This window comes from Aspergillus ibericus (genome assembly GCF_003184845.1).
Source record: "Aspergillus ibericus CBS 121593 unplaced genomic scaffold BO80scaffold_23, whole genome shotgun sequence".
Lineage (NCBI taxonomy): Eukaryota > Fungi > Ascomycota > Eurotiomycetes > Eurotiales > Aspergillaceae > Aspergillus > Aspergillus ibericus.
In genome coordinates, this window is record NW_020292121.1 from 446,907 (window position 1) to 469,523 (window position 22,617).

The following is a 22,617-nucleotide window of genomic DNA, read 5'->3' on the forward strand; positions in this document are numbered from 1 at the left end:
TAGTACGCAGAGTCTAAAGCTGCATGATACGAAGAGAACTAAGCGATACCAGGTACTTTCTATCAGATTATACCATTGAATTGTCAATTGGATACTTTGATCCCCTCCATCCATGGATTTTAGTATCATCGAAACAGAACATTGACCACTGTGGATGGCATTACTACAATGGCCCGAGGGCGATACCTATCATAGCGGTACTGGCCTAAACCGAAAATACCCGATCCGAAAAATTGAATGGCACAAGGATAAAGACACTCAGCCAGCGTGGTAACTGGTTCAATGAGGCATTTTGCCATTCAGGCAAAAGACACCAACTCCGCCGGTCCCAGTGCGGGTCTGCCTCAGGCCCAATCACCATGGAGCGCATTATCCTCACCGCCTGATTCTGCCAGGCCACTGTGGCTCTCACTCGGTTGGAAACGGTGCTGAGCCGCCGGCCTGTTACGAGCAAGATATCGTGACGTTGTGCTGCCGCCTCAAACCCGTCGCGCATCAATTGCGAAACGCTTTGGCGGGATATCACAACCGTGATCGTTTTCTTTGACGGCCGCCTGCCGACCTCACACCACTGCCGCGACCGTGTGCTCATACCAAAGCGATAATCATGTCATCCGGATTTGTGTCCGCAGGAACGGACCAGGACCCGGTCCAGCGCGATGATGAATGGCATCGCGTGCAGCAGGAGCTCGAGGCCGAGCGAAGGCGCAAAGCCGAGCTAGGGAGACAGGAAGATGGCAAGAGTCTATACGAAGTCCTCCAGCAGAACAAAAGTGAGTCTCCACATCGTGCGGAGATGCCCTGAGGCGTGAAATCTCTCTGGCAGACGTGTTGGGTTGACATGTTAGGGTGATGTGATTGGTGCTGCAAAGTGGCCAAGCAGGAAGCTTTCGAAGAGAAGATGAAATTAAAGAACCAATTCCGTTCGCTGGACGAAGACGAGGTCGACTTTCTCGACTCCATCATGGAATCCACCCGGGCCAAGGAAGCCGCGGTCAAAAAGGAGACTGCCGAGCAGCTGGAGGTATTCCGTCGACAGCGAGAAGAGGCCGAAAAAGTCCTGCTCGAGGATACAACAGCAGACGTCACACCCGCCGCCGAAGGCGAAGACTGGAAAATCCCCGCGCGCAAGAGACGCCGAGAGAAGAGCAAGGATCTCCTCATTCCCGGCAAGAAACGCAAGTCTCTGGGCGGTGACGCGACGCCGGATCACATCGCGGACAAGGATTCCGGAAAAGCCAATAATGGTGTCCAGAAGAGCAACTCCGAGCCTACCCCAAAGAAGCCTGAGGAACCAAAACAACCAGCGACTTTGCCTGGCGCAAACAAGCCCGCAACCCCTCCGCAGACGATCCCGGATCAGCCTGCATCGAAACCAGCAGCGAAACCGTCTTCGCTGTCACTTGGTCTAGGGGACTACGGCTCCGATTCGGAATAAGTGTAGAAGAGACTGTACAATACTGTGCTCATATCTACGATCATCACTGCCTGCCGTTTATATTGCAGAGTACTGATGCGGTATTATAGCATGTCAAAAGCTTGTAACGAGTTTGCCGAGACTCCAGGGAAATCTAGATTACATATGTGCCGAAATACTCGAGGAAGGCTTTGGTCACTAGAATGGATAGGTGACCTCCATCTCATATATGTGTTTAATAAAAATACCGGATTTTAATGTCAGATGTAAAGTTTTGAGTCAATGACACTGCCTTCAAGGACTTGGGATTAGCATGCCAACAACGAAGTATCAAAACCTCTATTCCCAGCCTCGTCAGTATTCTGAATGCCCTTACGAAGTCTATCCTTGCCAGACAAATTCCGAAATACAGATACAACATCAATCCACTGAGCAGAGTCATTCTCAGAGTCATAATCGTACATCATTCATAGCATGCTCGCTAAGGCATCATCCAAATCAATCAACCCTCAGATCCAACATCAAGCATATCATTCATTCCATCGTATAATCCTCATCATTCATCATGAATCCTGTTGGTCAGTCTTCTGAACCAATTCGGCATCTTCGTCCCACCACCACTCGCAGGCGCATATCGATCATCGTACGAGCGCTGGCCGCGGACCCGTTCGTAATCGGCGCTATTGGAACTCTTCTCGGAGCGTCGTGCCTCGCGCTTACGCGCCCGCAGCTCGTCGATTTCCTGGTCTGTCATGCCGGGGTATCGGGCTCGTCTGCGAGCTCGACGTCGTAGCTCTCGGCGGGCTTCCTCGTCTGAGGATACCGAGTGTGCTTGCGTTGGCTCGTCTGGGCCCGGTGGCACGTCCAGAACGGTTGCAACGACCGGGGGTGGCTCGGGCGGATCGCTCTCTTGGGAGTGTACCCAGGACGAAGTTTTATCCTTGCGTCCTCCGGACATCATCGGAGGCCCTCGTTCCACTTCGGGGGCCCTGGATTTCCGGCGTTTAGGTCTTTCTCCGTCTTCTGCAGAGCGCTCTGGACGGTACGCCCTGTCACCATTGTAGCCGCCGAGATAGAAGTCTCGAGCAGCTCGGTCATCGACCGGGTGACGAGAGGATCGTCGTTTCGACCGGGGCTCGTACGCGGCGGCTTCTTGCATCTCTGCCTCCCTCCGCCTTCTGCGTTCGCGTCGCTCGGCAGCCCTGGCTTCGGCCTCTGCTTGGGCCTCTGCCTCTCGGGCCTCTTGCTCCTCTCGGGCACGGCGCTCTTCACGAGCAGCGCGCCGAGCCCTTCTCTCCTCGCGGCGTCTTTCTTCCCTCTCCTCCTCCTCGCGGACCATTCTCTCTTGCATCTCACGCTCACGGGCTCTCTCCCTTTCCCTGCGTCGAGCTCTTCTTTCTTCGGCCTCGCGTCTTTCCTCAGCCTCGCGCCACTCGCTTTCCCGAAGCTGATCAGATGCTGCCTGTCGTGCCCGTCGCGCTCTACGCGCCGCCCTCCTAGCCTCGGCTTCCTCCACATCGGTCTCCGGGAAACCACCCACCGGACCGCCCTCGTTGACGAATTCTTCGCCTTCAGCATCCGGTCTTTCATAACGTCTCCTTCTTTCGTCACGCCGCGCACGGCGCGCCTCATCTCGCTCTGGCTCAGTCATGTATCTGGCATCGTCATCGCGATAAGATCGGGACTTGCGCCGTTCTGGCTGTTCTGGACGAGCGGACTTGCGCAAAGAACCAATGAAGCCCATGAGGCCTGTGGACTCTTTCTTGGGAGCAGTACTCGACTGCCTTACTCGTCGTTCTCTTGGGGCTTCTACGAAGGCAATATCGTCGGGGCCTGAGAACACTTCGGGTCCATGGTGCTGGTCTGTGTCAAGCATAACCGCATCATCAGGGAATTCGCCACGTCTGGACCGAGACTGAGGGGCCAGTGTTAGCATCATTACATTTCTGCCCGGGACTTTGTCGCCTACCTTCCGCCTTGACTGTCTGTCGGAATGTCTCGATCCCCTTGAGCCGTCCTTTGGAGCGGAAAAGTCATCCCGATCCACCATGACCATGTCCTCATCTTCCACAGCATATGAGTCAGGGTTGCCTAGAAAATTGTAAGCAGCGTCGCGATGAGGTGACGTGGGAACTTACGAGGTCTTCTACGAGATTCATGGGGTCTTTCCCTCCTGGATGAGCCATTCACACCCATCATGCGGGCTGCCTTATCCGGAATGTCCCGATGGTCATCTGGTGGTGGAGTTGGGAACCCCGCATCCTCCATGCCCATAGATGGACGTCTAGGCCTTCGACTCGACTTGGTTCTGGTGGGCGGCGGCGCCCCAAGGACAAAGTCAGCAAAAGTCATACCTCGACTGTGTCGATCCTCCCGTCGGTCATCCCGTCGGTCCTCTCGTCGATCCTCTCGCCGTCTATCCTTGTCAGAGGGAGACTTCTCCCCCTCGTCAGGGTCCCTCGACTTCGGCTGTCTGGCCGACTTTGACCTCACCATGGGCGGTGAGGGCTCCCGTCTTGGCCTACGCTCCCTATGGGAGGGCTGCTTTTGTGGCGTAGCACTCCAGAATCCCCAAGAGGTCGAACCTGGAGCACGCTCAAGACGAACGCGCTCTTTCTTCACCGGCTTTTCAGGTACCGGCTCTGCCTCTGGAGGGGGCGTAGGAGGGTGACCTGTATCTACACCAACTGCTTCAGCTGCGTCGGCTGGTTCAGCTTCGGCAGGCATTGGTTCCATGACTGGCGCTGCTTGTTCTAAACTAGCGACCTTTTTGCTCCTCTTCTTCGGCTTTTCAGGCTTTGGAGCAGGTGGCTCGTCGAACTCTGGCTGGAATCCCCGCTCTTGCTCGATTGGTAGCTCAGGAGGGGCAGGAACATATACCGGTTCAGGTTCTGGCTCCGGCTCCGGTTCGGGTTCGAGTTCGCGTTGAGGTTCAGGCTCAGGCTCGGGGACAGGTTCAGGCTCAAGTTCAAGGACAGGCTCTGGCTCCGGTACAGGAGCGGGCTCTGGCTCTGGCTCTGGCTCTGGGACAACGATCCTCTTCTTCTTTTTCTTCTTTTCGGTTTTCGAGACAGGAGCAGGTACCGGAGCAGGCTCGGGCTCGAGCTCAGGCTGTGGTTCAGGCTGTGGCTCCGGCTCCGGTTCTGGTTCTGCAACTGGCTCAGGTATCGGCTCCGGCACTGGCTCGGGCGCGGGTTCAGCTACCGGTTCGAATGCTGGCTCAGGGACAGGTTCAGGTATCGGCTCAGGCACGGGCTCGAGGACAATAGCCTTTGACTTCTTCTTATCCTTCTTCTTCGCCTTCTTTGACAATGACACCGGCGCAGGAGCGGGCTCAGGCTCAGGCACAGGCTCAGGTTCAAGGACAGGTTCAAGGACAGGTTCAAGGACAGGTTCAGGTTCAGGTTCTGGCGCTGGCTCTGGTTCCGGCTCAGGTTCGAGGGCTGGCTCCGGCCCGGGTGCTGGAGGTTCCGGGGCAGGTGGTGGTACGTCGTAGAATTCCTCGTAGTCGTCGTCAAATGCGTCCGGAAAGCTCCCAGGGACCACATCCCTATAGGGCTTCTTAAACGGCTCGGGGTCGAAGAACTCCACAGGTTCGGGTTGAGGTTCAGGTTCTTCCGGGGGCGGGGTAGGCTCTGCCTTTGCTGCCTTGTCCTTCTTCCGCTCCAAAGCGTTGATTCGCTCTGCGAGTGACAATTTGGCCGATGACTTGGTCTTGTTGGTGACAACAGAAGTCTTCGCTGGCGGCGCGGCTGGCGCGGGTGGTTCGTCGACAACTGGCGGGATTGGCGCCTCGGGCGCTTCGGGCATCTTGAAATCATCACCAACGTCAATAAGTAAATCATCCTCGGGTTGGCTGGGAACTGGCTCAGGCTCAGGCTCTGGTGCCACCTCGATTGCTTTGGCCTTTTCGGTCGACTTCTTCTTGGTAGACTTGGATTTGCTCATGGTTGGAACACCGAAACTGGCCCAGAATCCCTTGGCCGGTTTAGGTGCTTCTTCCGCCAGATAATCATCCTGAAATCCCTTCGAAGGTTTGCTATCGTACTCATCCCAAAGTGGCTCCTCGGGCACATGCTCAGTAGGCACGAAGCCTTCTGGCTCGGCAGTGAATCCAAAAGAAGGAGGGGTAGGTGCGGGCGGTGGGGGCTCGACGGCGATCTTGTTCTTCTTCTTCTTCTTTTTGTCCTTCGAAGTGCTTAAGATTCCCCAACTATCATCTTGGTAGGTTTGCTCTGGAACCGCTTCAGGAATTGGCTCGGGAGCTGGCTCGGGAATCGGCTCTGGTTCTGGTTCTTGAGGTTCGGGGACGGGCTCAGGCACTGGCTCTGGCTCTATGACAGGCTCAGGCTCAGGCTCAGGCTCCGCTGCCGGCTCTGGTACCACCTCTAGCTCTGGTTCAATCTCTGGAGCTGGCTCTGGGGCTGGCTCTGCTTCTTGAACCGGCTCTGACACCGGTTCTGGCTCTGGCTCTGGCACCGGCTCAGGTTCCTTTGGAGGTTCAGCTCCTGGCACTGGTAACTCAAAATCTTTACCAGGAATAGGCAGTCCCTTCTTGACTAGCTGCTTCTCTCGTTTCTTGCGATCTTTGGACGAGAGGGTATGCCAGTTGTTATAGAGAGGGCTGTCTGGAATCTCGGGAGCTTTGACCTCAGGCTCAGGCTCAGGTTCAGGAACAGGTTCGAGCTCTTGAACCGGTTCGGGCTCGGGCTCGGGCTCTGCTGGTTCTGGTGCGGGAGCTGGTTCAGGCTCAGGTTCAGGTTCAAGGACGGGTTCCGGCTCTGGCGCTGGTTCTGGCTCCGGCACTACCTCAGGCTCGGGCTCGGGTTCAGGAACAGGCTCCGGCTCTTGAACTGGTTCAGGTACTGGCTCTGGCTCTGGCTCTGGCTCAGGAGGCTCGGCTCCTGGTACTGGGAGCTCGAAATCTTTACCGGGAATCGGAAGACCCTTCTTGACCAGTTGCTTTTCCCGCTTCTTCCGGTCTTTAGATGAAAGGGTGTGCCAGTTGTTATAAAGAGGGCTGTCTGGTATCTCCGGGGCCTTCTTCTCCGGCTCGGGCTCGGGTTCGGGCTCAGGTTGAGGTTCAGGTTCAGGTTCAGGCTCAGGCTCAAGGACTGGTCCCGGTTCTGGTGTTGGTTCTGGCTCCGGCTCTGGTACTACCTCAGGCTCCGGCACAGGGTCGGGCTGTGGTTCCGGCTCCAGCTCAATAGCCTTGCCCTTCTTCTTCTTTTTGTCCTTCTTGGGGGCACTCCACGTTGACCAGTCATCCTCATCTTTCTTCTCCTCAACGGGTTCAGGCTCCGCTGGTGGCTCCGGAGCAGGTGGTTCGGGTGCAGGGGGCTCTTCTGCAGGAGGCTCCTCTGCAGCAGGCTCTTCTACGGGAAGAACTTCCGCCGCAGCACCCTTCTTCTTTTTCTTGTCCTTTTTGGTAGTAGACATGCCCCAGCCCCAGTTGTCGTCGTCGGCAACCTCCAGCGGCTTCTCTGGCTCTTGCTTCTCCTCAAGGGCCGCCCAAGCGTCGTCTGATTTTGGCTCTTCAACAAGAGGTTCTGGAGCTGGTTCCTCGACAGCCTTGCCCTTCTTTGCCTTGCGTTTCTCCTTCTTGGAAAGACCTGTATCCCAGGGACTTTCCACTACTGGTGCAGGCTCAGGCTCAGGCTCGGCTTGGGGTTCGGGCTCTTCAATGGGCGTGGGCTCAGGGTCGACGGGGAGTTCCTCCTCTGACCCCTTCTTCTTTTTCTTCTTGTCCTTTTTCGTAGCCGCGCCAAAGCCGGCCCAGATGTCATCCTCAGTCTTTCCTTCTGGAGGAGCACTGACATCATTAGAACCCGGGATATCTCCAAAATCACCACCACCGAAGCCGAACCCAACTGAAGCATTTGCTAGGTTATTATTCCCGGAGAAGGACCAGGGGTTATCCGATTTTCCTTTGTCTTCCGCGCCGTTCAACGTGTTGAGGCCCCATTTATCGTTAGAACCCCAGCCTTGGCCCCAACCGAAGTTGAAGTTGGTTGCAGGGGCTGGGGGAGGGTGTCTCAGATCCAGCTGCGGCACGTTGTCACTCAAGCTAACATCCTGAAACCCGTTCGACGCCGGCTCAGGTGGAACTGCGTCCGCGGCCTGCTGATAAGTTAGGGGATCGATTGTCGAGGTATCTCGGGGACCATGTACGACGCACCTTGCCTTTCTTCTTCTTTTTCTTACTAGTGGTAGTAGTAAATGCCCAAGAATCGTCGCCATTTCCATCACCCTGATCAGCCCAATTCAGGTTGTTGGATGCAGCGGCAGCGGCTTCTTCGGCAGCCTTTTTCTCTTCCTCCTCTTTGGCCTTCCGTTCCTCCTCTTCCTTGGCCAGTCTCTCCTCCTCTTCTCTCGCTTTCTGTTCCTCTTCTTCCTTTGCCTTCCGTTCCTCCTCTTCTTTGGCCAGTCTCTCCCTTTCTTCCTTGGCTTGCCTCTCTTCTTCTTCTTTCTTCAGTCGTTCCTCTTCCTCCTCTTTCTTCTTTTTCTTACTCTTCTTGGTGGAAGTTGTATTCCATGCGTTCCAGTTATCATCACCGTCACCGTCACCTCCGTCACCTCCATCGCCACCTCCATCGCCGCCACCATTGCCGTCTCCACCGTTACCATCCCCTCCATTGCTGCCATCACCAGTATCGCCTCCATCTCCGGTACCGTCACCGTTGGGCTCATCTCCGCCCTCGGCATTGTTACCACCGCTCTCCTCGGCTGGCGGTGAGTTCTGTCGCTGGGGTTGTGCTGGCTTCTTCTTTTTCTTTCCCTTATTTTCCCGAATGCCAGACGTCGATTCAAAGTCAATCGATCGAGACGCTCTCCTGGACTTGGTGTCATCTGCAGTCCGTGCTGGCGCGGAGTCTTGGATCAGGTCCTTTTGTTGAGCCAAGGGAGCCAGCGCAGAGTATTCCGGAGGCAGATCCTTTATCGCATCATCATATGCTGGTGGTGGTGGGTCATAACCTTCGGGATCGACCAGGTGAATGTCAACCACAAGAGCCAGGGCGGTTTTATAACATGACTTTCGTCGAATATTCGTATCCTGATAATACGCCACGATTAGCCCGGGCACAGATTTACATAACTGACATTCGTAGTAAGTTCAATAGCAAACGTACCTGGCTCTGGTGTTTCACCACCTGCGGAGCTTTGCTGTCGTGCACATAACCACATCTGGTTGCTCGGGAGTCCAAGCTCAGCCAGCCTTTCGACTCGCCGCATGGTTCCCTGCAATGTATGTTTAACCCAACCGGGGAATGGGCGTGTCCATTTGATGAAAAAGCGAGTGCATCACGATAGAACCTTGGCACAACATCCATACTGGAACGCGTGACACTCGTATGACGGCCAGCGACTGCTCTATGCCAGGCGCATGGATACCCTATCAGCCCCAATTGAGGCAGCACCTTATTCTCGGAGGATTTCTGACACCAGTTCAAACCACCGGTGAACAATCAAAAGCGGAGCGATGAGACTGACGAGAGAGCCGGCAGAAGTATAGATAGTCGCAATGATTGAAATAAGCAGGTCTCGCCCCGAAGTCCGACTGGCGGGTGGTAGTTACACCACGCGAAACGTCACGTCAGATGGCGGGCTGACCGAAACTTGCGATCAGGGCTGGAAAGAAAGGAGTGGATCGACCACGGAAGGAATGTTGGAGGAAGTGAGGAGATCTGGATCTGGATGAACAAAAAGGTTTAGCAGGGCAAGACAGGGATAGGAGGACAGGCCATGGAATTCATGACCCCGGGGGGGCGGTGGCAGAGGTAAAAAGGAAGGAGAGCGCAAAACAGCGGAAGATCTCCCCGGGGATGGATGGGATTGGATGAGATGGTATGCGATAGACAGGTAGGAATGCGAACTAGTTGCGTACATACATAGGGAAGTCAGCGGTCAGTCGAGAGTTCGAAAGGGTAAGTCGAGGACGAGTCGAGGAAGTTTCATAAAAAACCAAAGGTAAATGAAAAAAAGTTTTTTTTTTTTTCCTGCTGAGCCTTTAATTCGATTGATCGACGTATACGGAGTAAAAACCGTGTGATTTGATTCTCCGAGGCCAGTAAGGTAACCCGGTGGCTGGGAGGTGGTGAGCCAACGAGGCGGCGGGATCGCTGGGAGGCTGCCGGTACAGTCGCACGCCGCGGTAGGATACTTAAAAGGAGTACTCCGTGCTATCCTGGATGTAGGAAGAAATAACCGGGGATCTGGGTGGCAGAGGTTATTGGCGCATCCGATCGGCTATCCAACGACAGTCAGAGCAATAGGTAATGGCAATTGGGATAATTGAGCAAGTCACGCAGGCACAAGCCAGTCACACACCCGGTTGGGTTGCGCGCGCAAGGACGGGGGCGGTGGGCCGATGCTCCTATCGATAAAGAAAGCCCCCCTCCTTCGGTGGGACAGACAGCAGTGGGCGATGGAGTAGAATGCTATTAGTGATGCAGAGTACTGTCCGTAGTACTTCCTTCCATGCCTCCCGACGGGTAGACGGCCCATGTATATGTATGTCAACCACATCTGATCCGTTCTCAGATCCAGGCATTCCCGGTCATACCCTCTCGCTGCATCAGTGCATAGGAGGGGTCCGACAAAGGGTATTATGGCCATTACCCAAAAAGGCTTAACAGCAGTTATTCGTTGGCACGTCCTTCCCGGCCTCAAGTGGGGTTTTTAGTACTGAGGGAAACCGTGCCAGAAGCAGCTAAGGAACACCGGTTCCTTGGTACATCCGCGGGAGTCGTCCTATTTACTATTCTTGGACCCAGTAAACAAATCAATGGCTGGTCAATGGGAGTGAGGGATAGGGCATCAACTGAATGAGATCTCTCCAAAAGACATGACCCCTGGTGTTGCTCTGTATACTACAGTAGACTGACTCGCTCAGAGCCTCCCCTCCTCGATCCACCACCGCACGTGCCTCTAGATCTATGCAAAAGCAACAGAACAAAAAAACTCCCAACCGTGGTTCGGCATGCACTCATCATCATGCAGATTCCAAGCCCGTCCATCCATCAGGCAGCCAACGCCCGTGTCCGAAAAATTCAGCGAGAAACTCGGATGTCAGAAAAATCCCAGGATGGGGAAAGGATGCTTCTGCTGCGGTGGCCCTTTTCTTCACCGCATCGAAGGCAAAGACCCCGCCACCGCCTATGAGATGGCGCCCTGCACAATGGAGACCCAACCACTGGCCATTCGGGGCTCCCCTCTCGTCGGGGCTCTTGGACACCGTCTCAAAGCTAGTCCGGATGCACCACAGGTCCTCTCGTCCGGTGATTGACAGTTGTCCATCCTGTGGAATCTCCGACGTCCGTAATCGCTGCATCGCATGCTTTCTGGACCCTGGGGGGTTCCGAAACCCCCCGCCGCGGAGCATATGCACGCCCATTTTACGACCGCCTGCTGCTGGAGCATTGGATTCAGAATAGCTCCATGACATTTGCGCTCCATCCGCTGTCTGCATGCATCCAGATTGAGATGTTTTGGCTCGACGCGCTAGATCGCCCGTTAGGATGAACCGTCGGCAGGAACGGCTCAGCCCGCGGATAACTAAGACACGTACTTCGGCTTGAGAATTTACACAGCAGGTGTTGGGGACCTGAGCAAGTCAGGCACAGTCGGTTGACAATGACTCATACCAGTCCAGACTGCTGCAACTGGGAGATCTCAGGACGCGTGCCCACTAGAGACGCGTTCTTGTATGCCCAACATCACGATGATGGACGCAGGCCATCCTATTGCTATTCTCATAAGCAGCATGCGGTGGCCTACGGCGGCTGTCATGGTCCTGGCAAGACTCTTCACCGGTCTTCATTTCGAACATGGCGCTGGTCTAGATTCCGATGATCCTAGGCAGCGCACGAGCTATCTGCAGTTTGACCAGGCAGATACCCGTCCAGGAGACTGATCAGACTCATCCAGTCTACCGGAAATCTCTCATTCTGACTACGAGTCTTGGATGATGTGAGACGATGGCGGAGATCGCTCCCGCGCACGTGGTTTGGATACGTCACCATATCGCACCTATGAGGCTTTATTGAGCCAACCAGTCTTCCTATGGCGGTCAATGTGATATTTCCTCAGTGTAATCCGTACAGTTCCTCCCTGGTAAAGGTCAAGTCACAGATGAGAAATACAAGAGCCGAGTGGAACATTGCAGGTAAGCAGCTGAGACAAGTTTCCGTAGACTCCGTTACCACAGAACTCGCCCAAAGTCCATCTTGAAACACCATTAGCCATCCGGTAATAAAACAAATGCCCAACACCATTGCTTGGCAGACATGTTACAATGTTCATTTAGACGTGTTTCTTCCGACAAAGGGAGCCTCCACGCCGTAGACTTCCTTGTATTCGCGCTGGTAACGTTCGACATCGGCTTCTTGTTGACGTACATATTTCTGTTCGTGGCGTGAGCACTCCTTCTGTTCCAATGGTTCGGGATACACACCTGTTTCTCTGCATCGGTCAAGCCCCGCCATTCTTCAGCAATCTGCACACCACGCTCGGGGACAGGCATGTGCTTCAGATCACCGGCTTGATGGCGGCTCTCAGCATAGAACAGATAGGCAATCTTGGCGCGCTTGACCAAGCGAGCGTCATGAATAGGGAAGAACTTCTTGTTCTGGATCTGTGCAAGTCTTCGCCTGGCGGCGTTGGCCTGCTTGATTTCGAGGGGGGTGTACGATTTGACCCACTCCTTGAGTGATTCCTCATAGGCTTCTTTGTTGGCAGCGGCGGCAGCGACAAATTTCTGCATCGTCTCGTTAGGATACCAAGAACAGCCCTCGTTGTAAGAACAAAATACGAACCTTGCGCTCCGCTTCACTGATCGTCTTGGCACGTTCAGCTGCCTCCTTGAAGGCATCTTTGCCCGTCAAATTCCCCTCTTTCTTGATTTCTTCATACTTCGAGAGCATGGCCAGGGTGAAGTAGTTTGTGACCCTCTTGGGCGGCGACAGGGCGGTTACTTTCAGCTCCTTGACAAGCTTCTTCTGGTCGCTTGCCTTCTTGGCCTCCTTCTTGGCCTCCTTCTGTTCTTCGGTCAGGACCTTCTTTGCCCGGGGTTTCTTGGTGGTCTTGGATGCCGCCTTCTCGATGCTCTTGGGTGCCGTCTTCTTGGTGGTGCGTTTCTTGGGGGAAGCGGCAGTCGCATAGCCGCTGGTCAGGTGTCCGGAGAGTGCAACGGAGACAGGTGCGTATCTGACATTGGGGGTCACGAAGCGGCCGAGAGTGGCCAGAGACATGCGCCGAACATGGCTCTGGGAGATGGCCTGACGGACAGGGCGAGAAAAGGCGTTGCTAAGTTGGAGGTGTTGGAGAACACCCCCTCCGCACCGAGCTAGGTTCAAAGGCATGGCCCAAACAGTGATAGTGGTGTAGGTGCAAGGCCAAGGTAAGATGTAGGGAGGAGGAACTTAAGGTGCAGAAAGCCACCGACTGGGGGGTATTAGCGCTTGTTGCGAGTTCCACTTGACAGGAGCTCAGTGACGAAAGCGGGAGGTTGGGGTCGCGTTGCTGTCGTTTGGGTGATACCGAATCGGGCAACGGAGCTCTCACGTGAGCGATCTGATATCGGTATCTATCACGTGAGCCCGTAGTGGTTCATGCCGCCCGAGGCGTGGATTGCTCCGGTCGGACTTCAACATCTACAACCTGAAGCTGGATTGCCACCAGGGATAATCGGCACTGTCTGGTCATAAGCCACCGTTTTCATCTTAAGCGAGGGTAACACTCACTTTAGTATCCCGTCCACGTGCTCGAGTTTTCTTGAGTCTCAGTAATACTCACTCATCGTTGGCCTGCAACAATGGCTCGCCACGGGGATACTCGCTCACCATCACCTGTAGGCAGCACGTATTCCTCATCCAGACGGAGTCGCAGAGACGATGATCGCTATGAGAGGAGGCGCGACGATGGCAGGAGTTACCGCAGATCGCGCAGTCCCGAGGTGCGTCTAATTGTATGGAACATTTTTTTGACGGTTCTGACAGTTCGGCCGATATAGAGACGATACCGTGATCGCGATGCTTACCGGAGACGTGACCGCTCGCTAGACAGACGCGACGATTACCGCGATGAAGATTCATACCGGCCCAATCGGAGAGAACGTTCTCGGGATCGACGACGGTCTCGGGATCGAGATGACCACCGTCGAAGAAGCCGCGACAGGGACTATCGAAGCAGGCGAGATGATTCCCGCGACCGGGCTCGAAGGCGGACGGATGATTCTGCTGACTTGAAGTACAAGTCTAGACGGGACGATAGCCGGGATCGGGCTAAAGATACCACCTCTAGGTCTCGTGAGGTACGTCCTGCCCCAGTCTTGATCTACCGGTTGAGCTCATTAACATGGACTAGACATCGAAACCGTCAACCCCAGCAGCAACCGCAGCCCCGACGGAAGACGAAAAGAGGGCCGAGAGACTTGCCAAGCTAGAGGCCTGGAAGCAGAAACAAGCCGCCGAAAAGGAACGTAAACAGCGAGAGGCTGCAGCGGCAGGTGGTGCGAGAAGTATCTTGGAAGAGATTGATCGGAAGTCTGGTTTGTCACCGGCTGTCAGTTCTCCCCAGTCTCCTGCAACACCAGGCGTTGATGCTACTCCCGGTACATATGCTGGGAAGTTTGATCCAAAGGCGATTGCAAAGAGTGCGTCTTCTACACCAGCGACGCCGTCGGTGCTGGGCAATGATGTTCCCGTGCCGTCCGTCAAACCAGCTGTCGTATCTACCCAGGTTAAACTGAATAAATCTACTCCTAGCACGTCGTCAGGTATGTCCCCCCGGCCCAGCCCCTCTTTCTCCCTCCCTGCTTTTTGTACTCGATCTGAACTTCTCATAGCTACCTTGAAAGCGAAAGGCAATGTGGGCGGTTTTGGCCTGGGAGCCAAGCAGGCTGCAGATACTGAAAAGTCAACCGCTACAAAAACTCTGGGATTTGGGGAGGAAGAGTCCACGCGGAGGAAACTCGAGAAACTGCCTACACCACCATTGGAAGACTCGAAAGAGACCAATGAATCTGCGGGGGTCGTTGAAGATGAGGAAGATGATGCCGACATGCACGATGGAGGGACCGAGGAAGAGAATGCTGCTGCTGCACGTGCGAGACGGGAGGAGCGCTTGCAGAGCGAAGCTCTCAAGGCTCAGTCCAATGGTGTGGAACATGCCAATGATGATACCGTGATGGAGGATGCCCCAGTTCCAGAAGCGGACCAGATGGAGGTTGATGCCCCGGAAGAAGAGGAGGAAGTCGATCCTTTGGATGCGTTCATGTCCGAGCTGGCCGAGTCGGCACCTCCGAAGAAGAAGGTTGGCGCCACTTTCTCGCGGGCCAAGCAGCAGCAGCCGGAGGCGTTGTTTGGTGATGAGCACGATATTGCTATGACCGCCGTCGGCGATGGAGATGCTGATGATTTCCTTGCCATTGCCAACAAGGCCAAGAAGAAGAAGGATATCCCGGCTGTGAACCATCAGAAGGTCGAATATGAACCCTTCCGGAAGAAGTTCTACACCGAACCCTCGGATTTGGCGCAAATGTCGGATGAGGAGGCGGCAGGTCTGCGCCTGGAACTGGACGGTATTAAAGTCCGTGGCGTTGACGTTCCCAAGCCCGTACAGAAATGGTCTCAATGCGGGTTGGGAGTACAGACTCTGGACGTGATCGATAAACTGGGCTATGAGCGGACTACATCGATTCAAGCTCAGGCGATTCCTGCCATCATGTCCGGGCGTGATGTGATCGGTGTGGCCAAGACTGGGTCTGGTAAGACTATTGCCTTCCTCATCCCTATGTTCCGGCACATTAAGGATCAGCGGCCGCTGGACAACATGGAAGGGCCCGTTGGCCTGATCATGACGCCTACTCGTGAATTGGCGACGCAGATCCACAAGGACTGTAAGCCATTCCTTAAGGCGTTGAACCTTCGGGCCGTTTGTGCGTATGGTGGTGCCCCGATCAAGGACCAGATTGCGGATCTGAAGCGTGGTGCTGAGATCATTGTGTGCACGCCGGGCCGAATGATCGACCTCCTCGCCGCCAACGCCGGTCGAGTCACCAACCTCCGCCGGGTCACTTACGTGGTCCTCGACGAGGCTGATCGTATGTTCGACATGGGCTTCGAGCCGCAGGTGATGAAGATCATGGGCAACATCCGGCCCGACCGGCAGACGGTGCTGTTCTCGGCTACTTTTCCTCGGAATATGGAAGCGCTGGCCCGCAAGACCCTGACGAAACCGATCGAAATTGTGGTTGGTGGCAAGAGTGTCGTGGCTCCTGAGATCACGCAGATTGTTGAAGTGCGCAACGATGATCAGAAGTTTGTGCGGTTGCTCGAACTCCTGGGTAACCTGTATTCGAGTGACGAGAATGAGGATGCGCGGTCGCTTATTTTCGTGGATCGTCAGGAAGCTGCCGATACCCTCCTGCGTGAGCTCATGCGCAAGGGCTATCCTTGCATGTCCATCCACGGAGGTAAGGATCAGATCGACCGCGACTCGACTATTGAGGATTTCAAAGCCGGTATCTTCCCGGTTCTGATCGCCACGTCTGTGGCTGCTCGTGGTCTCGACGTCAAGCAGCTGAAGCTCGTGGTGAACTACGATGCACCCAACCATCTGGAGGACTACGTTCACCGTGCCGGGCGCACTGGACGTGCCGGTAATACCGGAACAGCGGTCACTTTCCTCACAGAGGATCAGGAGCGGTACTCAGTCGACATCGCCAAGGCATTGAAGCAGAGTGGACAGAAGGTGCCGGAGCCGGTGCAGAAGCTGGTCGATGCGTTCTTGGAGAAGGTCAAGGCCGGCAAGGAGAAGGCCAGTGCTTCCGGATTCGGTGGCAAGGGTCTGGAGCGTCTGGACCAGGAACGTGATGCCGCTCGGATGCGTGAACGACGAACGTATAAGACTGGAGAAGAGGGTGATGATGACGAGGAGAAGGAAGAGAAGAACGAGCAGGCAGAGGAACGGTTCAACAAGGCCATTTCGTCTGTGCAATCCGCCGCCGCACCAGCATCTACCTCGCTGCCTGGTGTCCCGAAGGGCATTGATCTTGATGGTAAGATCACGGTGCACAAGACCGAGAAGGATCCGAACAGCACGTCCAAGAACCCTCTGGACAAGGTGGGCTCGGCGGTGGCGGATATCCACGCGCGCTTGAGTCGGGCGGGTGTGATGAGATCTGGCGTGCCTATCGACAATCGCGGGCCGGACGCGGGAGCTTTCCATGCTACGCTGGAGATCAACGACTTTCCCCGTAAGTTATTGCCTATACTCTTCATCTGTACAGCGGATGCTAATATTTGCTATAGAAAAAGCTCGGTGGGCCGTCACCAACCGCACCAACGTGGCCAAGATCCTGGAAGCGACGGGCACCTCCATCACCACGAAGGGCAGCTTCTATGCTACAGGCAAAGAGCCTGGACCGGGCGAGAACCCGAAATTATATATTCTTGTTGAGGGTGAGACGGAGCTGGCGGTGACGAATGCGATGCGCGAGCTGATGCGACTGCTGAAGGAGGGCACCATCGCGGCCGCCGACAGCGACGCGCGGGCACCGGTGGGAGGACGATACAATGTGGTTTAGACTCGTGTACCATAGGCATCTTATTAACCTCTGAATCACATCATGTAAAGACAAGTCAGCTATGGTATCAACAGCCAATCCGGCCGAAACGATCTAAATGTAACGCTAAACCGCAAAGCAACTCCAACCAACAAATCAACGATATCTCACCATCCGTGAGACTATCAATCAACAATCACTGCCACCTCCTCGTCTCCGCCGCCCCATCCGCATCCCTCGCGGCAATTTCATCCCGACTGGCCTGATTCAACGTCTGCGTCTGCGTCTGCGCCTTTTGCGCCGCCAACTTAGTCCCCAGCTTTCCTTTATTCGCCGTCGACGCGGACTCGGCTCGTTTCTATACCAATATTAGCATCATCCAGACCACAGCTCCTCCACATAAAGCACAAATTCATGCCCCGTCACCAACCCAACCAAATCGACATAAAGACAGCCAGAAAGCTAGAGAGATACAGAGAAAGAGAAGGGGGGAGGACATACCTGAGCCGCCAACGCGGCATTCACCCTCGCATCCGCGGTCCCCTCCGTATTCTCCGACGCAGGCGCAGAACCTACTGTTCGACCAGTCCCCGTTCCAGTCCCCGTTCCAGTCCGGTTGGATTTGGCGTTGGATGGGAGCGGGGCGCGCGGGGCGGGATCGTCTGGTGGGTTGGAGCCGAGGACGCGGCCGGGGGTGGAGAAGGCTTCGGAGTCGGAAGGGTTGGAGGATCGGGAGCAGATGTTGCCCATGTTGATTCCTTTTTGGTCTTGTTGTTTGGTGGTGGATTGGTTTGGGGTAGTGTTGGTGAGATCTTGGGGTTGGTTCGTTGGTGAGGGGATATGCGGGGTGGATTAATTGGCTTGCTTTGGACTGGGTTGGGTTGTGGGAGGTGGTGATGGGTGTTTGTGTGGGGAGTGATGTAGTGGATGTGGATGATGTGTGTTTAGGATAAGGTCAGGAGTCGCTAGTCGCTAGGTCGCGATAGAAGATAATACGTAGATAGCTAAGGGTTGATAGGAGTGAGGAGTGACGCGGAGGAACGCCGGAGACGGCGGGCGGCGGGCGGCACGTGGGTAGCCGCTAACACATGGACGGTGCCACATCGAGACAGCATGAATTTCTTGATTTTCCCCTCGGGGGCTTATTGGTTGCATTGGATACAATTTAGCTATTTTGAAGAAGACTGGCTGCTGATTTGATTCTACTTGATCTACTTCGTACTTGATGTTATAGGAAATTGTGGTAAGTTTCGACCTTGAGAAAGCGCCTCTGGACAGTCAGGTGACGTTGCGATGCAGGAACGTTTGCCAGATATTATAGGCAATTAATATGTGGTATCTGTGCCGGAGTCCGGTCAGACATTCTACGGGAGCAGTCGACCAACAGCCTGCAGAATAATCCATCTCATACACCCATGCAGAAGGTCCATGGTACGGCTGAACCTAACCAAGGCGGCACCGTTTTGCAGGCAGAATCGGCACAGAATTTTCCGCCTGAACGACTGTCGATGACTTTGGACTGAACCAACTGGAACAAACGCCGTCAGCAATTTGGAGAATTTCCGGTGGATCATAACCTGGTACGGAGCATCTAACGAGGTATTGCAAACATCGCTGTCGAACTGACATTTGGGGCCGTGTCATTCGCCCTGAGGCCACCCGACTAATGACGCCATCCCCCAAGGTCCTCACCCCCAAGGTCCCCAGCGCCGATTAGATCTGCGTCGCCCGTACGGCAAACGGTAACCTTACCGAAAAAGACTGCCCTATTCCGTATTCCTCTCTCTCCTCCAGCAATCATCGCTCCAGCCCAACTCCACCACCACCGAGTCTCATACTCTCGACGCTATCCATCAATCGCGTCCTCATGCTGGCCCCCAAGGTCCTCATCCCCTCGCTCTTAGGCGGTCTGTCTTTTCTCGCTCCGATTGTTGCAGCGGCGATTCTTCATTCCTGTCTCTGCGCATAGTCCAGTTGCACCAACCGTTCTAGCCCCGTTGGACGATCTTTTGCATGACCTGCTCCTTTCCCTCCTTTCTATTGGTAAGGGACTCTCCCGCTCGCGTGGTGTGGAGGGCAGGGCTAACTCGCCACTTGCGTGCTCCGTGACAGACAAAGACAGGCATCTATCCCCCGCCTGCTCTACGGATTGTCCGTACCACCTTAGTGTGACTGTCTGCCTCGGGCCATCGTTGATACATCTTCTGTTCGGCATCTCTGAGTCCAGAAATTTGGTCTCGGCACCATGGCTTCTCACACGAAGAAAGACGACTTTTGTCTCGAGTGCCACTGGGAGGCTTTTCATCTGGATGGAAAAGAGACCGAAGATCCCTCCGAGGTTCAGCCGGAGCAATGGAACTGTTCCGACCAGGTACACACCCCGCTACCTCATTGCGAGGTGGATGAGCAGTGCCACGTTGACGAGGACTGCTGCGATGTAGACGACTGTTCCGTCAACTGCTCCTCCGTCTGCGATGGCTTCGTCGACTGCGATGAGGCGTTAGTGTGCTCCGCAGCGCACTGCGACGAAGATCACTGCAAGAACGTCGATCCGGTCTGCTTTGATGAACACTGCTTCGATGCCGGCAGCAATGTAGACGGCGAGCACACTCTGGAGTCCCTGTTAGGGCTGGGGTCTCCTCTCAACCTCGAAGCCAACGACCTGCTATCGCCGACCACGATCCCACCGTCACAGGAGCAGCCCAAGACCGTGACACAACCCGCCACCGGCCTGATGGCCCCGGTCCCGTCGAATGACACGTTCCTCAACTCCTATGCACCCGTGTCCCACTGTCACTCTCACAGCCATCAGCATTTCCACTGTCACGATTTCTCCAAGGATGCTCACCATGCCGCGAATCCGTGGCTACCGTTACAGAACGCCGTCAACCCGGCGGATGTCTTCCACATGATGGGCGCATGTCCGGACCTGTCAGGATGCCATCAGTTCCATGTCCACGAAGCACAGGCCTGTCCTGTTCCGGACAAGCCCGCCGACGACGCCGTCTCGAACTCGTTTACCTGCTTTCACATCCCTCATATCCCTCACCACCACCATCCCCCGACCGAAATGAAGAGCCCGGCTCTCCCGCAGAAGCCCACCAACAACTGGAAGCCATGCCGCACGCATGTCCACCGGTGTCGCACACACGGACATGCCCACGTCCATCCTTATGCCCCATACTCGCCATACTCCCGCCACTCGCGATCGAGCGTCAGCTCCCAGCTGAGTCCAGGCGAGACCCCGCCCCCGCTGGATGGGGGCACCTCATCCGTCCTGACCAGTCCGGAGTATGCCCCGGACAGCGAGTTATTTATCTGCCAGTGGACCACCACGACAGAGGGGGTGAAGATGCGCTGCGGGGCGACCTTTGCCGACGCGTGTGCTCTGCAGGAACATCTGGTGGCGAGCCACATGGCAACCGTGGAGGGGGCCAAAGGCACAGGTTACTACTGCTGCTGGGAGGGGTGTCATCGACCAGACGAACCATTTTCGCAAAAGTCGAAACTGCAGGGACATTTCCTGACACACAGTAACTGTAAGTTCTTGCCTCCAGCAGTTAAGCATTAGCTAATAGCGCAGACAAAAACTTCAAATGCTCGGTGTGTGGAAAGATGTTTGCGCGACAGGCGACGTTGGAGCGGCACGAGCGAAGTCATCGGGGGGAGAAGCCGTACAAATGCAGTGAATGCGGGAAGTCGTTTACCGACAGCAGCGAGCTGAGTATGTTTGTCATGTTTCCCGGTATGTCATGTCGGACAAGCTGACCAGACAGAAACCCATTCGCGGACACACACCGGCGAGAAACCGTTCAAGTGTACACACCCGGGGTGTGACTTTCAAACCGGCGATGTAAGTTGAGTCAGAACCAGAGGTACCAACTAGACTAACCACCCCAGTCCTCCAACATGTCCAGTCACCGTTTAAGTAAGCATGCACCCCAGCTGCTGTTTCAATATACTAACAGAGTTAGCACACGGCGAACGCAGACATAAATGCCACCACCCCGGCTGCACGAAAAGCTTCACGCGACACGGTACGTAACCACCACCAGCCATCCACATAATCCGAGAGTTCATCTAATAGCTCCAGACCAACTAAAACGACATCTAAAAACAACCCATAAAGAAAACATCATGATGCCCTCCCCCGCGGTGGAGCAATTCGGCCTGGCCTTTCCCGAAGTGGCGTGAGACGATACCACATACCAGATAATCCAGTGAAGCACGGAGTTCAGGATGAACGGAGTACGGCAGTGGAGGGACGGCGCACGGGAACGACTCGGAGTAGTGTTTCGATAAAATCAGTCATGAGTGGACGACGACGTTATATTCCTCACATATCATATCTATCAGATTATGTGTACTACGCTAATGAACATACCACCACCACCACCACCACCACAATAGTCTTTCTCACCCCATCCCTAGATTATTACAACGATCAACCCCAACCATAGAAACTAGTGAAAGAAATTAATCATGCGTACTCGCCCTCTCCTCCAACGCCTCCACAGCCCCCACCAACTCCCTCACCCTCGTCCCCACCCGTCTCCTCACCTCACTCCTCACCCCCTCCTCCACCTCCTCCGGATTCAACCCCGTATCCACATCCACCACGCCCTGTACCACCCCCTGCCCCTGCCCCTGTCCCTTTGCATCCGCCGTCTGACTCACAAACGACCCATCCCGCGTATAAACCGTATACACAGCGACAAGTTCATCGAGGGCATCCCGCGCGGATTCCCGATCCGAGGCCGCGTAGATGGTCGCGGAGTCGGTGCTTTCGGTCGCGATTTCGAATTCGTCTTTGGCGACTTCGTAGCTGTGTTTTGATTTAGTGTTAGTTGGGGGATGGGTTGGGAGGGGGGGATGGGGAGTAGGCGTACAGTTCTTGGAGTTCGTCGACGATGAGGTCGGCGGTTGGTTTTCCGGTTGAGGGTGTGGGTGTGGTTGAGTAGGTTCTGTTGGTGGTGCGGTTGGTGGTGGTGGTGGTGGTGGTGTATCCGGGGTGATCGGAGACGACGGATGCGGTTCGGGGAGAGGTGAGACGGAGGGAGGCGGTGGTTAGGGAGCGGATTGGGGATGGGTGGTGGGGGATTGGGCGCTGGAGTATCGCGCGGGAGAGGTGGATTCGGCGGAGAGGAAGTCGGAGAGACATGTTGATAGAGGTTGGGTGGGTTACTGATGGTGGTAGTGATTTGGGGATAGATGGGAGGTGTTGGTCGGTGTTTGTTGAGCTCCGGGGACGGGGAAATGAAATGACGTCGGTTTCTGGTTGGTGGTCTGTGCTGACTAACCGGGATATCGCTCGGGGATTTGACCATGCGTTTGTAAAGTATCAACGGGTATTTTGATTGATTGATTGGTGAGTATACTTATGCAGTATTTGATGCTCGGAGTATGGATGGATGCTTCTAAACATCGCTTGCAAAGGGTGCTGCATCATGACTGAAGTTGTTGAAAACAAGCACTCTGTCCATCCTCTGCAAGCGATTCTTACAAAAACCCCTCCATCTCTGCCTCCACCATCCTGTGCAACATCAGCCATTTGCTACGCGCTGGAAGCTTAAGATTTTTTAGAAATGTCCGGTCCATTAGTGAGCCGCTTGGACGCACTTCCGCGCCCGTTTCA

General features: G+C 55.1%; 9 protein-coding genes across 9 annotated transcripts; 3 read left to right on the top strand and 6 right to left on the bottom strand.

Annotated features, from left to right (window-relative positions):
• Window positions 1-466: 466 nt before the first annotated feature.
• BO80DRAFT_425867 (PSME3-interacting protein) lies at window positions 467-1,694 on the top strand. Its single transcript, XM_025719623.1, has 2 exons — window positions 467-773; window positions 873-1,694. The coding sequence occupies exons 1-2, from the start codon at window positions 608-610 to the stop codon at window positions 1,436-1,438; spliced, it is 732 nt and encodes a 243-aa protein (XP_025574692.1). The 5' UTR covers window positions 467-607; the 3' UTR covers window positions 1,439-1,694.
• A 32-nt stretch (window positions 1,695-1,726) lies between these two features.
• Window positions 1,727-8,894, bottom strand: BO80DRAFT_106900 (uncharacterized protein). The gene is made up of 5 exons (XM_025713377.1): window positions 8,548-8,894; window positions 7,596-8,471; window positions 3,556-7,537; window positions 3,387-3,508; window positions 1,727-3,332 (listed from the first exon to the last, which is right to left on the bottom strand). The coding sequence occupies exons 1-5, from the start codon at window positions 8,746-8,748 to the stop codon at window positions 1,974-1,976; spliced, it is 6,540 nt and encodes a 2,179-aa protein (XP_025574693.1). The 5' UTR covers window positions 8,749-8,894; the 3' UTR covers window positions 1,727-1,973.
• Window positions 8,895-9,606: 712 nt separating this feature from the next.
• Window positions 9,607-10,193, bottom strand: BO80DRAFT_106858 (uncharacterized protein). The gene has a single exon (XM_025713376.1). The coding sequence runs from the start codon at window positions 10,031-10,033 to the stop codon at window positions 9,719-9,721; it is 315 nt and encodes a 104-aa protein (XP_025574694.1). The 5' UTR covers window positions 10,034-10,193; the 3' UTR covers window positions 9,607-9,718.
• Window positions 10,194-10,267: 74 nt separating this feature from the next.
• On the bottom strand, window positions 10,268-11,267 carry BO80DRAFT_425871 (uncharacterized protein). The gene has a single exon (XM_025719624.1). It carries the CDS (start codon window positions 10,860-10,862, stop codon window positions 10,410-10,412), a length of 453 nt encoding a protein of 150 aa, XP_025574695.1. The 5' UTR covers window positions 10,863-11,267; the 3' UTR covers window positions 10,268-10,409.
• A 100-nt stretch (window positions 11,268-11,367) lies between these two features.
• BO80DRAFT_383729 (HMG-box domain-containing protein) lies at window positions 11,368-12,926 on the bottom strand. Its single transcript, XM_025716930.1, has 3 exons — window positions 12,232-12,926; window positions 11,871-12,173; window positions 11,368-11,820 (listed from the first exon to the last, which is right to left on the bottom strand). Exons 1-3 carry the CDS (start codon window positions 12,775-12,777, stop codon window positions 11,716-11,718), a joined length of 954 nt encoding a protein of 317 aa, XP_025574696.1. The 5' UTR covers window positions 12,778-12,926; the 3' UTR covers window positions 11,368-11,715.
• Window positions 12,927-13,229: 303 nt separating this feature from the next.
• Window positions 13,230-17,003, top strand: BO80DRAFT_357392 (DEAD/DEAH box RNA helicase; the record flags this gene model as incomplete). Its single annotated transcript, XM_025715837.1, has 5 exons — window positions 13,230-13,370; window positions 13,428-13,727; window positions 13,781-14,192; window positions 14,262-16,673; window positions 16,729-17,003. 5 exons carry the CDS (start codon window positions 13,230-13,232, stop codon window positions 17,001-17,003), a joined length of 3,540 nt encoding a protein of 1,179 aa, XP_025574697.1.
• Window positions 17,004-17,030: 27 nt separating this feature from the next.
• On the bottom strand, window positions 17,031-17,985 carry BO80DRAFT_425874 (uncharacterized protein). Its single transcript, XM_025719625.1, has 2 exons — window positions 17,484-17,985; window positions 17,031-17,340 (listed from the first exon to the last, which is right to left on the bottom strand). Exons 1-2 carry the CDS (start codon window positions 17,730-17,732, stop codon window positions 17,179-17,181), a joined length of 411 nt encoding a protein of 136 aa, XP_025574698.1. The 5' UTR covers window positions 17,733-17,985; the 3' UTR covers window positions 17,031-17,178.
• A 1,020-nt stretch (window positions 17,986-19,005) lies between these two features.
• BO80DRAFT_107028 (C2H2-type zinc finger protein) lies at window positions 19,006-21,416 on the top strand. Its single transcript, XM_025713378.1, has 6 exons — window positions 19,006-20,521; window positions 20,566-20,706; window positions 20,759-20,835; window positions 20,883-20,910; window positions 20,957-21,019; window positions 21,076-21,416. The coding sequence occupies exons 1-6, from the start codon at window positions 19,228-19,230 to the stop codon at window positions 21,174-21,176; spliced, it is 1,704 nt and encodes a 567-aa protein (XP_025574699.1). The 5' UTR covers window positions 19,006-19,227; the 3' UTR covers window positions 21,177-21,416.
• BO80DRAFT_425878 (uncharacterized protein) lies at window positions 21,294-22,207 on the bottom strand (the record flags this gene model as incomplete). Its single annotated transcript, XM_025719626.1, has 2 exons — window positions 21,872-22,207; window positions 21,294-21,807 (listed from the first exon to the last, which is right to left on the bottom strand). Coding segments are annotated over exons 1-2 (617 nt in total), but the record flags the coding sequence as incomplete, so codon positions are not given.
• Between the last annotated feature and the right edge of the window lie 410 nt (window positions 22,208-22,617).

Bases quoted from the DNA above. Each gene is read 5' to 3' on its own strand.
- BO80DRAFT_425867 (XM_025719623.1), top strand. From the start codon at position 608: ATGTCATCCGGATTTGTGTCCGCAGGAACGGACCAGGACCCGGTCCAG. The intron at 774-872 runs GTGAGTCTCCAC...GGTGCTGCAAAG, and splicing joins AGTCCTCCAGCAGAACAAAA to TGGCCAAGCAGGAAGCTTTC.
- BO80DRAFT_106900 (XM_025713377.1), bottom strand. From the start codon at position 8,748: ATGGATGTTGTGCCAAGGTTCTATCGTGATGCACTCGCTTTTTCATCA. The intron at 8,472-8,547 runs GTACGTTTGCTA...GCGTATTATCAG, and splicing joins TGGTGAAACACCAGAGCCAG to GATACGAATATTCGACGAAA. The intron at 7,538-7,595 runs GTGCGTCGTACA...ACTTATCAGCAG, and splicing joins AAAAGAAGAAGAAAGGCAAG to GCCGCGGACGCAGTTCCACC.
- BO80DRAFT_106858 (XM_025713376.1), bottom strand. From the start codon at position 10,033: ATGGCCATAATACCCTTTGTCGGACCCCTCCTATGCACTGATGCAGCG.
- BO80DRAFT_425871 (XM_025719624.1), bottom strand. From the start codon at position 10,862: ATGTCATGGAGCTATTCTGAATCCAATGCTCCAGCAGCAGGCGGTCGT.
- BO80DRAFT_383729 (XM_025716930.1), bottom strand. From the start codon at position 12,777: ATGCCTTTGAACCTAGCTCGGTGCGGAGGGGGTGTTCTCCAACACCTC. The intron at 12,174-12,231 runs GTTCGTATTTTG...GAGACGATGCAG, and splicing joins TCAGTGAAGCGGAGCGCAAG to AAATTTGTCGCTGCCGCCGC. The intron at 11,821-11,870 runs GTGTGTATCCCG...CGCCACGAACAG, and splicing joins TGACCGATGCAGAGAAACAG to AAATATGTACGTCAACAAGA.
- BO80DRAFT_425874 (XM_025719625.1), bottom strand. From the start codon at position 17,732: ATGGGCAACATCTGCTCCCGATCCTCCAACCCTTCCGACTCCGAAGCC. The intron at 17,341-17,483 runs GTATGTCCTCCC...ATATTGGTATAG, and splicing joins ATGCCGCGTTGGCGGCTCAG to AAACGAGCCGAGTCCGCGTC.
- BO80DRAFT_107028 (XM_025713378.1), top strand. From the start codon at position 19,228: ATGGCTTCTCACACGAAGAAAGACGACTTTTGTCTCGAGTGCCACTGG. The intron at 20,836-20,882 runs GTAAGTTGAGTC...TAACCACCCCAG, and splicing joins GTGACTTTCAAACCGGCGAT to TCCTCCAACATGTCCAGTCA. The intron at 20,911-20,956 runs GTAAGCATGCAC...TAACAGAGTTAG, and splicing joins CATGTCCAGTCACCGTTTAA to CACACGGCGAACGCAGACAT.